The sequence below is a fragment of the Lonchura striata genome, chromosome 3 (assembly GCF_046129695.1).
Source record: "Lonchura striata isolate bLonStr1 chromosome 3, bLonStr1.mat, whole genome shotgun sequence".
Lineage (NCBI taxonomy): Eukaryota > Metazoa > Chordata > Aves > Passeriformes > Estrildidae > Lonchura > Lonchura striata.
The window spans coordinates 56,242,002-56,255,021 of NC_134605.1; the positions used below are offsets into that span (position 1 = coordinate 56,242,002).

The following is a 13,020-nucleotide window of genomic DNA, read 5'->3' on the forward strand; positions in this document are numbered from 1 at the left end:
CAAAAGTTGGTGCTCTGAGTACATTTCCTAAGTAGAAAGTTCTTCAGAGATATATCTCATCTAACAGAAGATGGTGACTATTTTTAATTTTCTTTTGCTTTCCCGCCATTCCAAAAACAGGATATATGTTGGATAAATTCTGACTAGAAAACTATTAAATTACTGAATCTACATACTAAAAGCATTACTATCTCATGTTTAGAAATAACTTAAGCTATTAGATGCTGTGGTCTCATTGAAATGTTCGGACCACTTCTAGAAAAGGATAAAGCAAATAGATCTTGTGCACCTTTATCATGTACATTTTTCTAAGCATATTATCCTACGCAAAAGTTGATCTAATACTAAATAAACTGTTCAATGGGGAAGAACAAGACAATTTTACTCTTTTTTTCATGTCATTATGGAAACCCCCATTCTTTCTCAAATATATACTCTATTGAAAATATTGTTCTTACCATGATAATGTTGATATTTAGATATGTATCTCTTTTTATTGTATCATTATGATTTATGTCACTTTCAGTTTAATTTTGAATAGTCAGTCTAATTATTATTTACAAATGTTGATTAATTAAGTTTTTGAAAATATTTATCCTCACAAATAAATTGGGGTTTTTCCCCCCCTCCCTAAGTGGCCTGCATGTATCTGTGTGCAAAACTGAAATAAAACCTTTTCTGTTTATTTACATCAGAAGAAGAATATGCATCAAATTATTCTTTGGACTTTTTAAAGACTGGTGTAAAAGATGGATGTCTAGTTTCCTACTTTCAGTTCTAAACCAGTTTGACAAGCAATTTATCTGTGACTGCTTCAGATCAGAAAAGCTGAAAATATTGTAGTTGCCTGAGCCAGCACAAGCCCCAGGAGGACACGTGTTCTGTTTGATGTATCCAAGGAGAGGTCAGTTTTCTCTGCCAGTCACACAGCAAATGGGAAGTCTCCAGCGGTAAGTCAGGGACTGTCTGTGAGCAAGACAGGCTGCTCCTGCAAATCTGGTTATGCCAGATCCTCTGTAGTACTCCTCACCAACAGCAAGGCTGGTAGCTCTTCAGCTGCGGCACTCTAAACTTAAATTGTGCTCTAATTGGTCTTCTCCAAAGGAAATGCATACAGTGAGGTTATTAAAGTATGGGAAAGCCCATGGTAAGTGGGAGGAGGGTGAGAAAAAATTAGGAAAAATAAAAGAGGTAGTCAAAAGCATAAATAGCATCACTAAAGGCAGCTGGCAGCCTTTTCAATCTCCCTGCCCCAAATATCTTGCAAGCAAATAAATTGTTCTGTATGCATACATCTCTTTCCAAAAGGTCTGTCTTTGGGAAGAATTCAATGTGCCTATACACAAAATGGTATCCATGCTTTGGATCAAAGCTATAAATTTCCATAGTTTTAAACAGAATTTTTTTCTCAGACTTCCAGGTGGAACAAACACTCATAGCCTCAAATCCATTTAAAATATCAGAGGAGCAGTTAGGGTTTTATTAGTTTTTAATGTGTTTTACTGTCTGTAATCTTAAATTGTTTTGTCAACTTTTGTAATTCTCATGGTGTTATACACAATTCTGACTGTTCTTGAATGGATGATGAATGCACAGATGCACACAAGCATGCAAATCCTCTCTATGGATTTAGGACCAAAAAAGATCCTCTTCTAGAGCTGGTGAAGATGCACTTAAAGGTGATTCTGCACCTTTCTTTAAGAGCTCCAGAGGGAAGCTTTAAAAAGCAAACCCCATTTGATAAACCAAAACCTAATTAATTCCATCCTGAGACCACAGGTATTCCTACTGTGTATTAGAAGTGAAATTCTGAAGAAATATTGTGAGATCTTCCTTTAATATACACCCCAATAGCCCATCACAGTCTTATTCCTTCCCCAGTGGTTGAATTTTCTCTGTCAGTGGTGGTCTTCTAAATCTCCTGGGTATTTTTTCCCTCCTAGCAGTTCTCCTGACACTCCCTTTGGAACTGACGTGTTCATTCTCCTAATTGAAATGTTTTGATTCCACTCTTAAGACATTTTTCAGATGGGCTTTGGGATTGATGGGATGTATCAAATCGTTGATAGAATGAAAATTTGTGTCATTCAGTGAAATGTTACAATTTCTCTTCAATTTTATCATTTAACCTTACCGTGATCCCTTGCCAGTGGGCTTGAGGTGAACAGTGTCACCTCTTCCTCAATTAACTACTCTCACTGCATTAATTGGGCTTTAGATCTCCTATGAGAAGTCAAAGGTTGCTATAACAAGTTGAAAGCCATTCTTTAACACAAATACCAAGACAAAGATATTATTCTGTATGTGAGTGCCTCCCCTGTCAATGCTAGGTTTTTCTACAATATACACAAAATTCAGCATGCTTCTTAGACTGTCACTATTTGCTAACCCTCAAGGGAAGCTACCATGGTATTATTGAATTATCACAATGTGTGTGTGTGTCTGTGTGTGTGTGTGTATAGATATACATATATATGGTTTCCTAATCAGTGTCTCTGTTTTTCTTCTCCATCTTCATGTAGCAGAGAAAATACGGGTTCCAGATTCTGCAGTTTTACATGGAGAACAAAATATCAGGAATATCAGGAAGATAATACATTGGGCATGGAAGACAAGTTCTTCCATCAGATGCTTTATTGGTAAACTGGAAATAAAAAGTAATTAAAAGAAAAATTTAGGAAAAAATTATTTCTGGAATTGTGTATTCAAAAGTTTGATTACTCCAATTTTTGTTACTTTAAATTGAGTGAATTACATACATTTAAAAAGAATTATGTGTATAAAGACCATATGTAGCTTTGTTGGGTTTTTTTCACTTATTTTTTAATGATTGCATCTCACAAAAATACTAACATTATTCAAACTACACTGAGGAAGATTTCTAAGAATGTATTATAGCATGTCTCTTAGTATCTTTCAAGTATTTACAAAGATGTTTTTGCTTTCAGATGTTCATAGTATGATAGGAATTGGGGGTGGAAAACAACTTTTCAAGAGAAGACTTCAAAATCGTGTCTTTTGTGAAAATAGAACTTTTGTGAAACACTCATTGGCTTAGGCTAAAATAGATTCTGTCAAGGCTAGATAGAAATAGCAATATTAGCACCTGATCTGTGAAAGCTGGTTTTCATTTGACATGTAGTTGCCAATATTCAAAAAATATTCCAAATTGGAGGGCTACATATTTATGAGAACCAGTCTCCATAAATCTCAGATTTTATCATGTTAGAAGTTTCTTTCTAAATGAGAACAGTAAACTTGTAAGTGAAACTTGCAAATCAGTTTTATCACTGTCTATGTGTGCATATGTATGTTTTATAAATATACTTGAAATTCAAAATTGAACTTGTAAGTAGGTCTGATAAGTTTTTCTACTTTCTGCATCAGTGCTGTGAATCAAACAGCTGCAAATTTTCACTTCCATGGTCATCTACCACAATAGAAAGCTACAGAAAAGGAGACTGTAGGTTTATTTAGCTGTCTTTCTAAAATAATATAGCATAAATCAGTTAAAAATATTCTCTTCCCCTATTACTTCAGTACAGACAGCACTTACAGGAACCTCTGTTTTTCCAGGTAGCTGTAGCACTGATTTAAACCAGTAATAGCTTGCCATGATAATAAAATGATTTATTGTCTGCATATTCTGTAAATTACATTCATTCTGAAAAAATAGTAAACTGTCTTCAGGTCTATTTTATATATAAGCAATAGTTTTATCATCAAAGCTACAGACAATTAAATATAGAATAACTGATGACTTTAGGCATCAAACAAGTCAAGAGATTGCAATCTTTTAAGTGCTTTGTCAGCTCTAGAGCATCTGAAACACAACTGAAAATAAAGGAGATATTTCTGGTTTTAGCATAATTTATATGTTGTGCAATTTTAAAATGTGAACCAGAAGTAAAGGTACTACTGGAGGTCAAAACATTTTTAATTCCTATTAATTTTTTTCTAATTGCCTGGTAAACTGCTAGAAAAGCATTCACTTTTGCTGGGCAATAACCTTCAGCAATCTTTTAAAGCAGTTTTACACACTTTGGACATTCTTCCCCTCATGTTGCATGTTCTTTATGAGGCTATCTAGAAATGTTTCCTTACTATTACATTTGTCTGAAGTTGTAACACACCTAAAATAAGCCAATTAATTAGTCATGATGGGCTCTTTTCAGCTGCACACTCATTTTCAAATGAATTTATTGAAGTAAAGATTTACAGCATATGGACTCACAGACTTCTCATGAGTTAAACTGGCATCCATATGTACAGCTTTCAGTAGGGAATGCTAGAGTAATATTTACAATGTAAATATCAACTTTTATTACGTAAGAAACAAATATATCACAACTTTCACTTCACAACATATTTGTTCTGGTTTGATGACTAAAGTCATCTCTTTGAAATACTATGTGGAACTCAAAAATAGCTTGTTCTTGTCATAGACTTTACCAGGTGTCCTTCAGAGGTCCTGAAAAGCAAAGGAGAGATGTGCTTTAGAAGTCACTTTTGCAAGCAATTGCATCATGAGGTGTATGAGGGCAGAGAGCAGGCATTGAGTAACACTTCATACAAAACAATTGCTGTGCTTGGGACTGACAAATGGAGAAGTGGCTGCTCACAGGAGTTTGCTGGGCATTACACTCAGACCAGACCATGGGATGAGTTGCAGCAGATTAGCCTACAGCACAGAACTGCTCACTTTGAAAAAACCTGTATCCTTGAAATAGATGCACAAATTCGGATTGCTCATTCCTACATTAGCAACTGGGCACTGCAATAAAATGACAAGTAACAGATTCACCTACAGGCAGACCTGCCTCCTCAGTAAAGTCAATAAAAATGGAAAGGACTGAAAATGTTTTCAGGAAGATATCAGTGACCTGCTGGACCACTACTCTTTCTCCCTTAGTTAATGCCATAATTTTGAGAAGGTGCAAAATACAAGAGCAGCTATTTTTTACATTAATCTTGTCCAGAAAGAGCATTTCTTTCCAGAATCATGTTGCTTACAAATTACATAATTCCTCAATGCATAAGAAGCTTATGTCCTTTCTAACGTTCAGGAACTTTAGAGGAATTACCACACTTGTGGAAAAGAACATTTTCTCATTTTATTTCAGCCTTGCAAGGAAACAATGTATTTTCTGGGGCAGCGGGATGGGCGGATGGGGATGATACAAGAAAAGACATTTCTCCAAATTCTATCTTCAAGAATAGCCTTTTAATCTTTTAGCTTACTTTTTTGGATACACCTGAATGCCAAAAACTATCCCATCATCAACTTTATAATACATTTTCAACAATACCAAATTTGCTTCTACCCTACTTTTTCAATATTATATTCCTGCAAGTGTTGATGTTTCAGTAAACCAAAGGGAAAATAATTGTGAATGACTTTAGAAAAAATAGCAGTGGCTATATGGGAAACAGTAACTGCAAGATTTGCACGTCAAGTATTTTCTTAATGCATGAGGTTCATCTTGCTGATGCTCTTAGTTCTAGGGGTAATTTCTTTCTAATCAAAAAGACGTTAACCAAAATCTGCAGCATTTTTTTTAATTAAAAGAAATATCCTCAAGTTTGTTCTCTGAAGAAATAATGATCTTTGTAATTAAAAATTAGTCACTTCTGATTTCATGCTGTACTGCACACTGGGTGAAACACCCAAGTGAGTTAGGTGCATTATGAACAGTGCCATTTAATTAGGAATTTTCAATAGCAGCGATCATGTGATAAAATAAAGCTTATTATTAAAATTATTATTTTATTCTGACACAATGAGTGAATAAACATTAGAAACGTAAAGCTTTTCATGGAAAATTACTCCCTTTCCTAGAATATCCTGATTTTCTGATAGGCGATACTCCACATACAATTAATGTCACTTTATGGGTAACAGATAGCAAGAAAAAAGACGATTTTGGCATCTTACCAGTGGGAGGTGGCTCAGCAGCTCATCTACAGCATCGTAGTTTTCTGAAAAGGATGGTTCAAGATGTTCTGCTTCATCTCGAAGTTTAGCAGGATTTAGCTCTTCCTGGCTGTTGTGAATCAGAAAAAAAATTTAATTGCTCTCAGAAGAAAAAGCAAAGAAAGTAAAGCGTTCTTCTAACTGTAGCTTCTGCACGTTTCCTTACACTTAAACCAAAGTGTTACAGAACTTATGAAATAGCATGTTTAATGAATAATGAGACATGATATTTAAAAGCAGTTGTCTAAATGAGTGAATATACAAACACAATACAAGGTCTACAAACATGTATGCTGGCATGTCTCACCTATACTGATTAGGACATATAGTCCTCAGTAATCCCTCAGGGATTTTCAAATTTTTATTCCACGTGTTCACAGAGAGGCAAATTTTCAACATATTTCTTTATAAAATTGTTCATGTTCCATAGCTCTGTGGGTTTTTTCCTTAAGAAGATTTTTTTCTAAATAAAAACTATTTAAGTTGGAAGATTTTTTAAATTGCCAGATGTCATCTCCTCTTTATTCTTCTATTCCAATTGTAGTGTCTGTTCCAGTCATGGAAGAAATGTCTGTATTTGAAAACCATGTCAGAAACTATGCTATGATATTAATGCTCAGTGCCTTTTGCATGTCCTCTCTGTATACATACATGGATGTAAACCTTTTCTGTCTTAATGCCATAGAAGTATGGAAAGAACACACATGTGCTTTCTTGTAGTACCTTCTTTTTCCAGTTAAAACTGAGTTTAAGTATTTCTTCACAGCCATCTGCTTTCGAAAGCGGCTGTAGTTGTCAGTGAAGACAGCATCAGAGTGGCGTTTGACAGGACTGTCCTGGGAGCTGGCAATAAACAATTACAGAGGAAAAGTTAAGAGACAATATCTGTTTAAAAAAAATACCATTAAATTAGTGAAATAAGCTTTATGCTATTGATTAGCCTAATAAAATCAAATTGTCATTTCAGCTTTCATTTTCATCCATGACTTTGGATATTTCTTCTGCTGAAAAGAAGCCACTGCTTCCACTGCTTACTATGTATTCTAATAACAAGGATCAAATCCCAAAGATTGTTATTCAGCCTTTTAGGGAACACCCTTCACCGATTGTTTTCTCATCTCAGTTTTGCCTGGCCTATGCAATTAAGATACATAGTCAATGATTTCTGGAGTCCTTGTCCCAGGAGTTCTGCAAGATCAAGTGTTTAAGTGTGGATTTCATTACTCCTGCTTGTTCTCACACCCCAGGTTGCACCTTTGAATAAACAGATTTTATTCTGATTTCTATAATTTGCATGAATATATTTCAGTACAATGCCAAGGTACAGGCTGGTTTAAGTTGCAATAAGCTCTTAAAGGACCTCATCACTGTTCAGAGTGAACTCAGTGGAGGTGGAGTCTGCCTCTGACGAAATTTAAGAGTGCAGCATCACATAAGTAGCTGTAAATGCTTGTTCTAAGGTTGCAGAAGACAAAACACACCTTGTGAAAGCCAAACCTGGAGGTCTTTTCTTCGTGCACAATATTGGGAAATGGCAGGTGTTCTATTTTAAATAGTCCATTTTAGTTTACAGCATATGAGAAACTGGAACTGCATGTTCTGGATCAAAGGCAGCACTGACATAAATGGAGGACTTAATTTTTACTCAGCTTTTCAGCATATGAAGTAGGCACTCAGTGGTATCGTCACAGTGCCTCACAGCTGCTGCTTATGGATTTGAAAACAAGGGAAGTATACCGTGATCCTACCCAAGAACCCTGTGCTCATCAGTTTATTAATGTATTGATTTGGAAGTTGCATCCAGACCCCTAGTCTATGAATTTGCCTCATTCTTTTTTTTGAATTCTGCTGCAATACAGATCTCACAAACATCTGCCAATGTGTTTTCTAGCAGGAAAAAGCTATACCTTTACATTTTCATTATAAACCAATCATTTCTTGATTTCATTGTGTATTTCCCTATTGTTAAGTACTAAGTAATCAATCACTTTGTATTTACTTTTGCCACTCATCCACCAAGATAGTAAAAACACTACCAAAAAAAAAGAATTAGCAATTCGGCACAATAATCATGATAAGATTTCCAGTACACATTATCCTGCTTTGTGCAGTGTCCGTTGCTCTACCTCTCACAGCTGTGTCAGGAATAAATAGTAACATGCTCATTTAGTAATATCACTAAATACTTATATAGGATTTTCATCTCCCCCATAATTATATAAGCTTCTCTTTCAGTATCTCTGAATCACAAAAAGGAGACCTTGCATACAGAAGGGTAAAAAATTTGCCAATAAAGCCAGCTAGGAAAAAAAAATCTACCTAATGTAAGTGTCACCTCACCTAACTCGTTTTCTAATAAGCGAATGCAGATATCTCTTCACAGCAAGTTTAGCCAAAAGATGGCTGTAGACACTGGTGAAAATTCCATCAGCATGCCTTGCATTTCTGAAATGGACAATAAATAAACTCTACAATACAGTCTGGGCTCATATAATTTTGATAATGTTCATTTTGCAAATATACTGCTTTCCTTAGTTTAACTATTGTACATCTTAAAGGGAACTAATTTCATAAAATAACTTCCAGATTTTCACAATATACTTTTTACTCCTTCTTGGAAAGTGAATGCATTCATCATGCCAGAATGGCAATACAAGCAGCATTTCTGCCTACATCCCTACTGCTACCACTATTCAAGCAGCGGCTGTGGGATTTTCTTCTGTAATTGAGTCTTGCTTTCCTAATCCCAGTTTGATTTTTTTGCAGAAATCAAGCAGAAATCTATGATCTTTTGTATTTATGATAATAAAGAAACTCACCTATCAATAATTCTGGAGAGATCAAAATAGAATTTCTCATTTTCAGGTAGTGTGTTCTGCAAAATATCTGATTCTGACTTTAATGACCCACGGGCATGGTCAGGTTCACTGGCTCCATCAAATGGCATTCTGTTTCCCAATCTGTTGGAGAAAGAAACCGTGTAAAGTATAGAGCTAGCTGAGGACATGCGACACTTTACTAAAGATAACATTCTGGTTTGTGTCAAAATGTACATCTACCTACTTTCATTGGTTAGGCATTTAAAATAAATCTGGATAAATCAAAAATCACTTTTAGGTAGAATCCATGCTTAATTGTAGACTAATTGACATAACAGATCCTTCTCTCAAATTCATATTTTCTAGATAGATATTGTCACTGGATACAATTTATTCCAGTGCATAATGTATGACAATCACAACACAAGTGACAACTGTGAAGCTTTTCCTATCAACTGTATTTTGTATATATTATGGATGAAATTAACAGCCTCCACCCAAGCAAAGTGAAAACTGCTCCTGTGACGTACTTACTTCCCAGTTAAGATATAAAATGTAAATTGAAATGCAGAATGAAACAGTTCTTAGGCATTCTCCAAAGAAAGCAAATATACCAAGAACTTCAAACTAAATAAAAAGTGCAGTCATGTATCTCTACATGTTTTTAGTCTCTCCTGCTAGAAGCCAAAAAATCTTTTAATCTCTTCAAATGAATAATGGCAATTGCCCTGTATAAACTTGTGTACAGCGCACATTTTCGTAAACTGCAGCTTCTTATAAAGTGTCATATTTTATCAAGGACAGTCTGACTGCATAGCAGCAGTTTGGCATCATTCCTTGTGGCTGCTCTGATATTCTGTGGCAGACAAGGAAATCATTGTAGGAAACCCCTGTGCGTGATGACATGCAAAAGTCACATACTAAAACTAAGATAGACTTATGTGACTTAGTAATTTTAAAGTCACTTTTAGCACAATTTATATGTCTGATTCATATAAGTCTTCTGTCTGGTAAAAAAACGTGCAAAGTTGCTGGGTAAAACGAACCGGCTCAAGTCACACCTTTTGGAAGACCGTCACTGTGCTTTTTTGTCTGTTTTTCACTGGTCCTTCTACACTTTATGTTCCTCTTCCCTAAATGGCAAACCGTACCGTTCTGCCATCTGATTTCATTTAGCTGGACCACAAACAGCAACTTCAACCGGCCGAAGCATGCAGAGGTACAAAACCTGCCCTCCGCTCTGTCCCCGTGGACCCGTTCACGTCCCAGGGATTACCGGGGCCCACATCCCATCCGCCCCCCATCCGCACACCCCGCGGTCACCGCCACCCAGCCCGTGGGGCAGCGCTGCTGCAGCCGCCCCGGGAGGAGCGTGCGTGTCCCGGGGCCTCCGGCCGGGACCGCCTGACCGCAGCCTCGCCGCGGGGACCCGGCGCACCCGACGGCAAGCGCCGCGCTGCGCGCTCCTCGGGAGGGCGCAGCGGAGGAGAGGCGCTTCTCACAGCCGGGGCTGGGCAGGTCCCCGCGGGCGGAGGAGCGCGGCGGAGCGCGGCGGAGCGCGGCGGAGCGCGGAGCGCGGAGCGCGGCCTTACCGCGGGACGGGAGGGAAGGCGGCGCCCCGCGGGGGCAGCGCCCGCGCCCGCCAGCAGAGGGCGCTGAGGAGGGCGAGGGCGAGGAGGAGCGGGGAGGCGCCGCGGTGCTCCATGGCCGCCACCTGCGGAGGGAAGAGCGCAGCCGTCACCCTCCGACCCGGCCCGCCCGCACCCGCTGGCCCCGCGCCGGGGCACCGGGACTTCGCCTCGGGCCGCCGAGCGACCGCCCCGGTCCCGCTCCCAACTCCGGACCCCGTCCCGAAAGACGCCGCCGGCCAGCAGGGTCGCGATGGCGGGGGAGCTGCCCGCGGCCAGGGAGAGCTGGCATTTCCGAAGGCGACCCCCGGCCCGGTGCGAGGGGCAGCGGTGCCCGGGGCTCAGCGACTTAAGCGGTAACAAGAGAGGGTCCCGCCCCGGCTGCCCTGGGCATTCAGAATCTCTCCCCGCTCCCCGACGGCCGGGATGGCTTCCCTGCAGGTCCGGGAGGAGCGAAGTGGAGCGAGGGTACGGGAGGGGACATCCTTCTTCATGCGCTGGGAAGTTGCCGCTGTGGCGGGGAGAAAGTTACTCACGGAGCCGCGAGTCCGTCGGTGGGTCTGGCTGGGCGGGCGCGGAGCGGAGCGGTGCTGGGGCAGTGAGCCCTGCTCCGCTGCGCGGCTGCCGGGGCGGCGGCAGCAGAGGGTGAGGAGGAGGAGGAGGATGAAGAGGAGGGCTCCGTCTCGCCGCACGCTCTGAGCTGCCCGCCGCGCCACCGCGTTTTATAGCGTTTACACGTTTCTGCTTCCGAAGAAGCAATCACGTTACTGGAGAGACGTCACCCATCCCAAGGGGACGGTCGCTTTGCTCAGGACAGTCAGAGACTTATATTTAACACATGAGCGGTCGCGTACCTCCTTCCCCTCCCCCTCACCCCCTCGGCCATTATTTGATTTATGTTAATGACATAGTTTTGGAGGAGCGGAGCCCCGTCGGAGGGATGATTCCGCCTCTCCAGGCGGGAGAGCAGGCGGCCGTCGGGGTCTGCTGGCACGCCGCACCGCGCATCCCTGCCCGCACCCGGGATAGCTGGAGCGAAGGCGGCTGCACTCTCTGGGACCTCCGCCCCCAGCCCGCACTCCTCCAGCCCCCGTGCTTCCCTGAGGAGCCCCTTCCGCGCCGCGGGGTTGCTCCCTTCCCTAGCTCTTGGGCTTTCCGTGCTAATTCCTCTCCGTCCCCGGCACATGCAAGTCCCTGACGGGGGTTCCCGCCGGATGTGCGCGGGGAAGTGGTCTGAAAAAATTCCACTGCGGGTTTTAGTTTGATTTTAGCAGGTGTCGGGGTGTTTTCTACTCTATTTTGTTTAAACTGCGTGCATGTTCGTGGAACACTGATTAACCCGCACATCCAAGGGCCTCTTGGTGTAGCCAAGCACAGCGGGAGCTTGTGACGGTTCCGCGGATCCCAGCGCCGGGACGCGCTGCACGGGCGCGCAGGGAGCGAGGCTGGAGCGTATGTTAAACCCCCTGAGCAGGAGGGGCATCAGCTCTTCCTTCTAAAGTGTCTTAAGCCCAAACCTCGGGGATGCCACAGCACGGGAGAATCGGTTTCAAGCCTTTGATTTTTTTCCCTTCAAAAGTTCCCTGCCTCAGAGAGATCTGTGGGCGGCAGAGAAAGAAACACAGGGGAAGTGGGCGTGGGACCCGCGGGCGGGCCAGCAGGACGGCGCTGCTCCAGCAAGCACCTCTTCAGTATAGCACCGTGTCTATTCGGTGCCTGCCCTGAAGTATTTGCCAAACAATCGCGGAAGAATTTCAGCTGTAAAGATCATCACCATCCTCCTTTTTTTTCTTTTTCTTTTTCTTTTTTTTTCTTTTTTTCTTTTTTCTTGAGCTTTTGTGCCTTCAATCCTCCTACTCAATCGGTAACGATTGTGCCAAATCCATACAGACGATTTCACCATTTTTTCTTACTTCTAATAAGTTTTTCTGTTTCATGTTTCACTAAAGGTTAGGCAGGCTCAATGCCGAAGACTCTGCGATGCTTAATCACATTTTCTAATTCAGTTACATAAAGAATAAGTGAATTAGATTAAAAATGCCTGGAAATTTGTTTCTCGGATGACAGCTGTGACTAAAACCAGAGTTCCTGCAGTAGTCTAATTTCAGGAAATTTTCCCCTTGTTACTACATAACTAGGGGTCGAAGGAGCTAGTCTGGCGGGATGAGCATCCATTGATGCACCGTATTCCCCTCACCTCGGAAATATCCCGGCTAGGGCCCCAGGTTGTGCCGTGTGCACGACCTGGGGGAGTGCGATGGTCTTCACTGAACTAGGAGTTCAGTGCAAGAGGAGAGGGGAAGGAGAAAGCCATCTCCTGGGTGGCGTAGGGACGCGTGGCTGGGGCGCTGCCAAGTCTGCGGTTGCCCGGTCTCCTGGCCTGGAGCGGCGAGCGACGAGGGGATGCTGCACTGGGGACCCCGCGGCCAGGGCGGGTTCGGGGGGCCGCGGCTGCCCCCGCTCCCGGTCCACAGCCCCAGTTCCCAGCCCCTCTCCTCCTCCTCAGTCCCCTCCCGCCGGGGGCGCCGCTGCGGGAAAAGCCAAACGCTGCTGGCAGCAGGGAGCGAAGAAAAAAGTTTCCTTCTAGCGCTAGCAAGTA

The 13,020-nt window shown here is 41.8% G+C and overlaps 1 protein-coding gene across 2 annotated transcripts; it reads right to left on the reverse strand.

The window, feature by feature from the left end:
• Positions 1–3,609: 3,609 nt before the first annotated feature.
• Positions 3,610–11,153, reverse strand: VIP (vasoactive intestinal peptide). Of its 2 annotated transcripts, XM_021540543.1 has the most exons (7): positions 10,958–11,153; positions 10,386–10,507; positions 8,794–8,934; positions 8,315–8,419; positions 6,698–6,817; positions 5,936–6,044; positions 3,610–4,471 (listed from the first exon to the last, which is right to left on the reverse strand). In XM_021540543.1, exons 2-7 carry the CDS (start codon positions 10,496–10,498, stop codon positions 4,463–4,465), a joined length of 597 nt encoding a protein of 198 aa, XP_021396218.1. In that variant the 5' UTR covers positions 10,499–10,507; positions 10,958–11,153; the 3' UTR covers positions 3,610–4,462. The 2 variants fall into 2 exon arrangements, with proteins under 2 accessions (XP_021396218.1, XP_021396217.1); XM_021540542.2 differs by lacking the exon at positions 8,315–8,419 and having other exon boundaries at positions 10,958–11,149.
• Positions 11,154–13,020: the final 1,867 nt, after the last annotated feature.

Coding starts and splice junctions, on each gene's coding strand:
- VIP (XM_021540543.1), bottom strand. CDS start 10,498: ATGGAGCACCGCGGCGCCTCCCCGCTCCTCCTCGCCCTCGCCCTCCTC. Junction 8,935..10,385: donor GCCTTCCCTCCCGTCCCGCG/GTAAGGCCGCGC, acceptor TTTCTCCAACAG/ATTGGGAAACAGAATGCCAT. Junction 8,420..8,793: donor CTCTCCAGAATTATTGATAG/GTGAGTTTCTTT, acceptor TGTCCATTTCAG/AAATGCAAGGCATGCTGATG.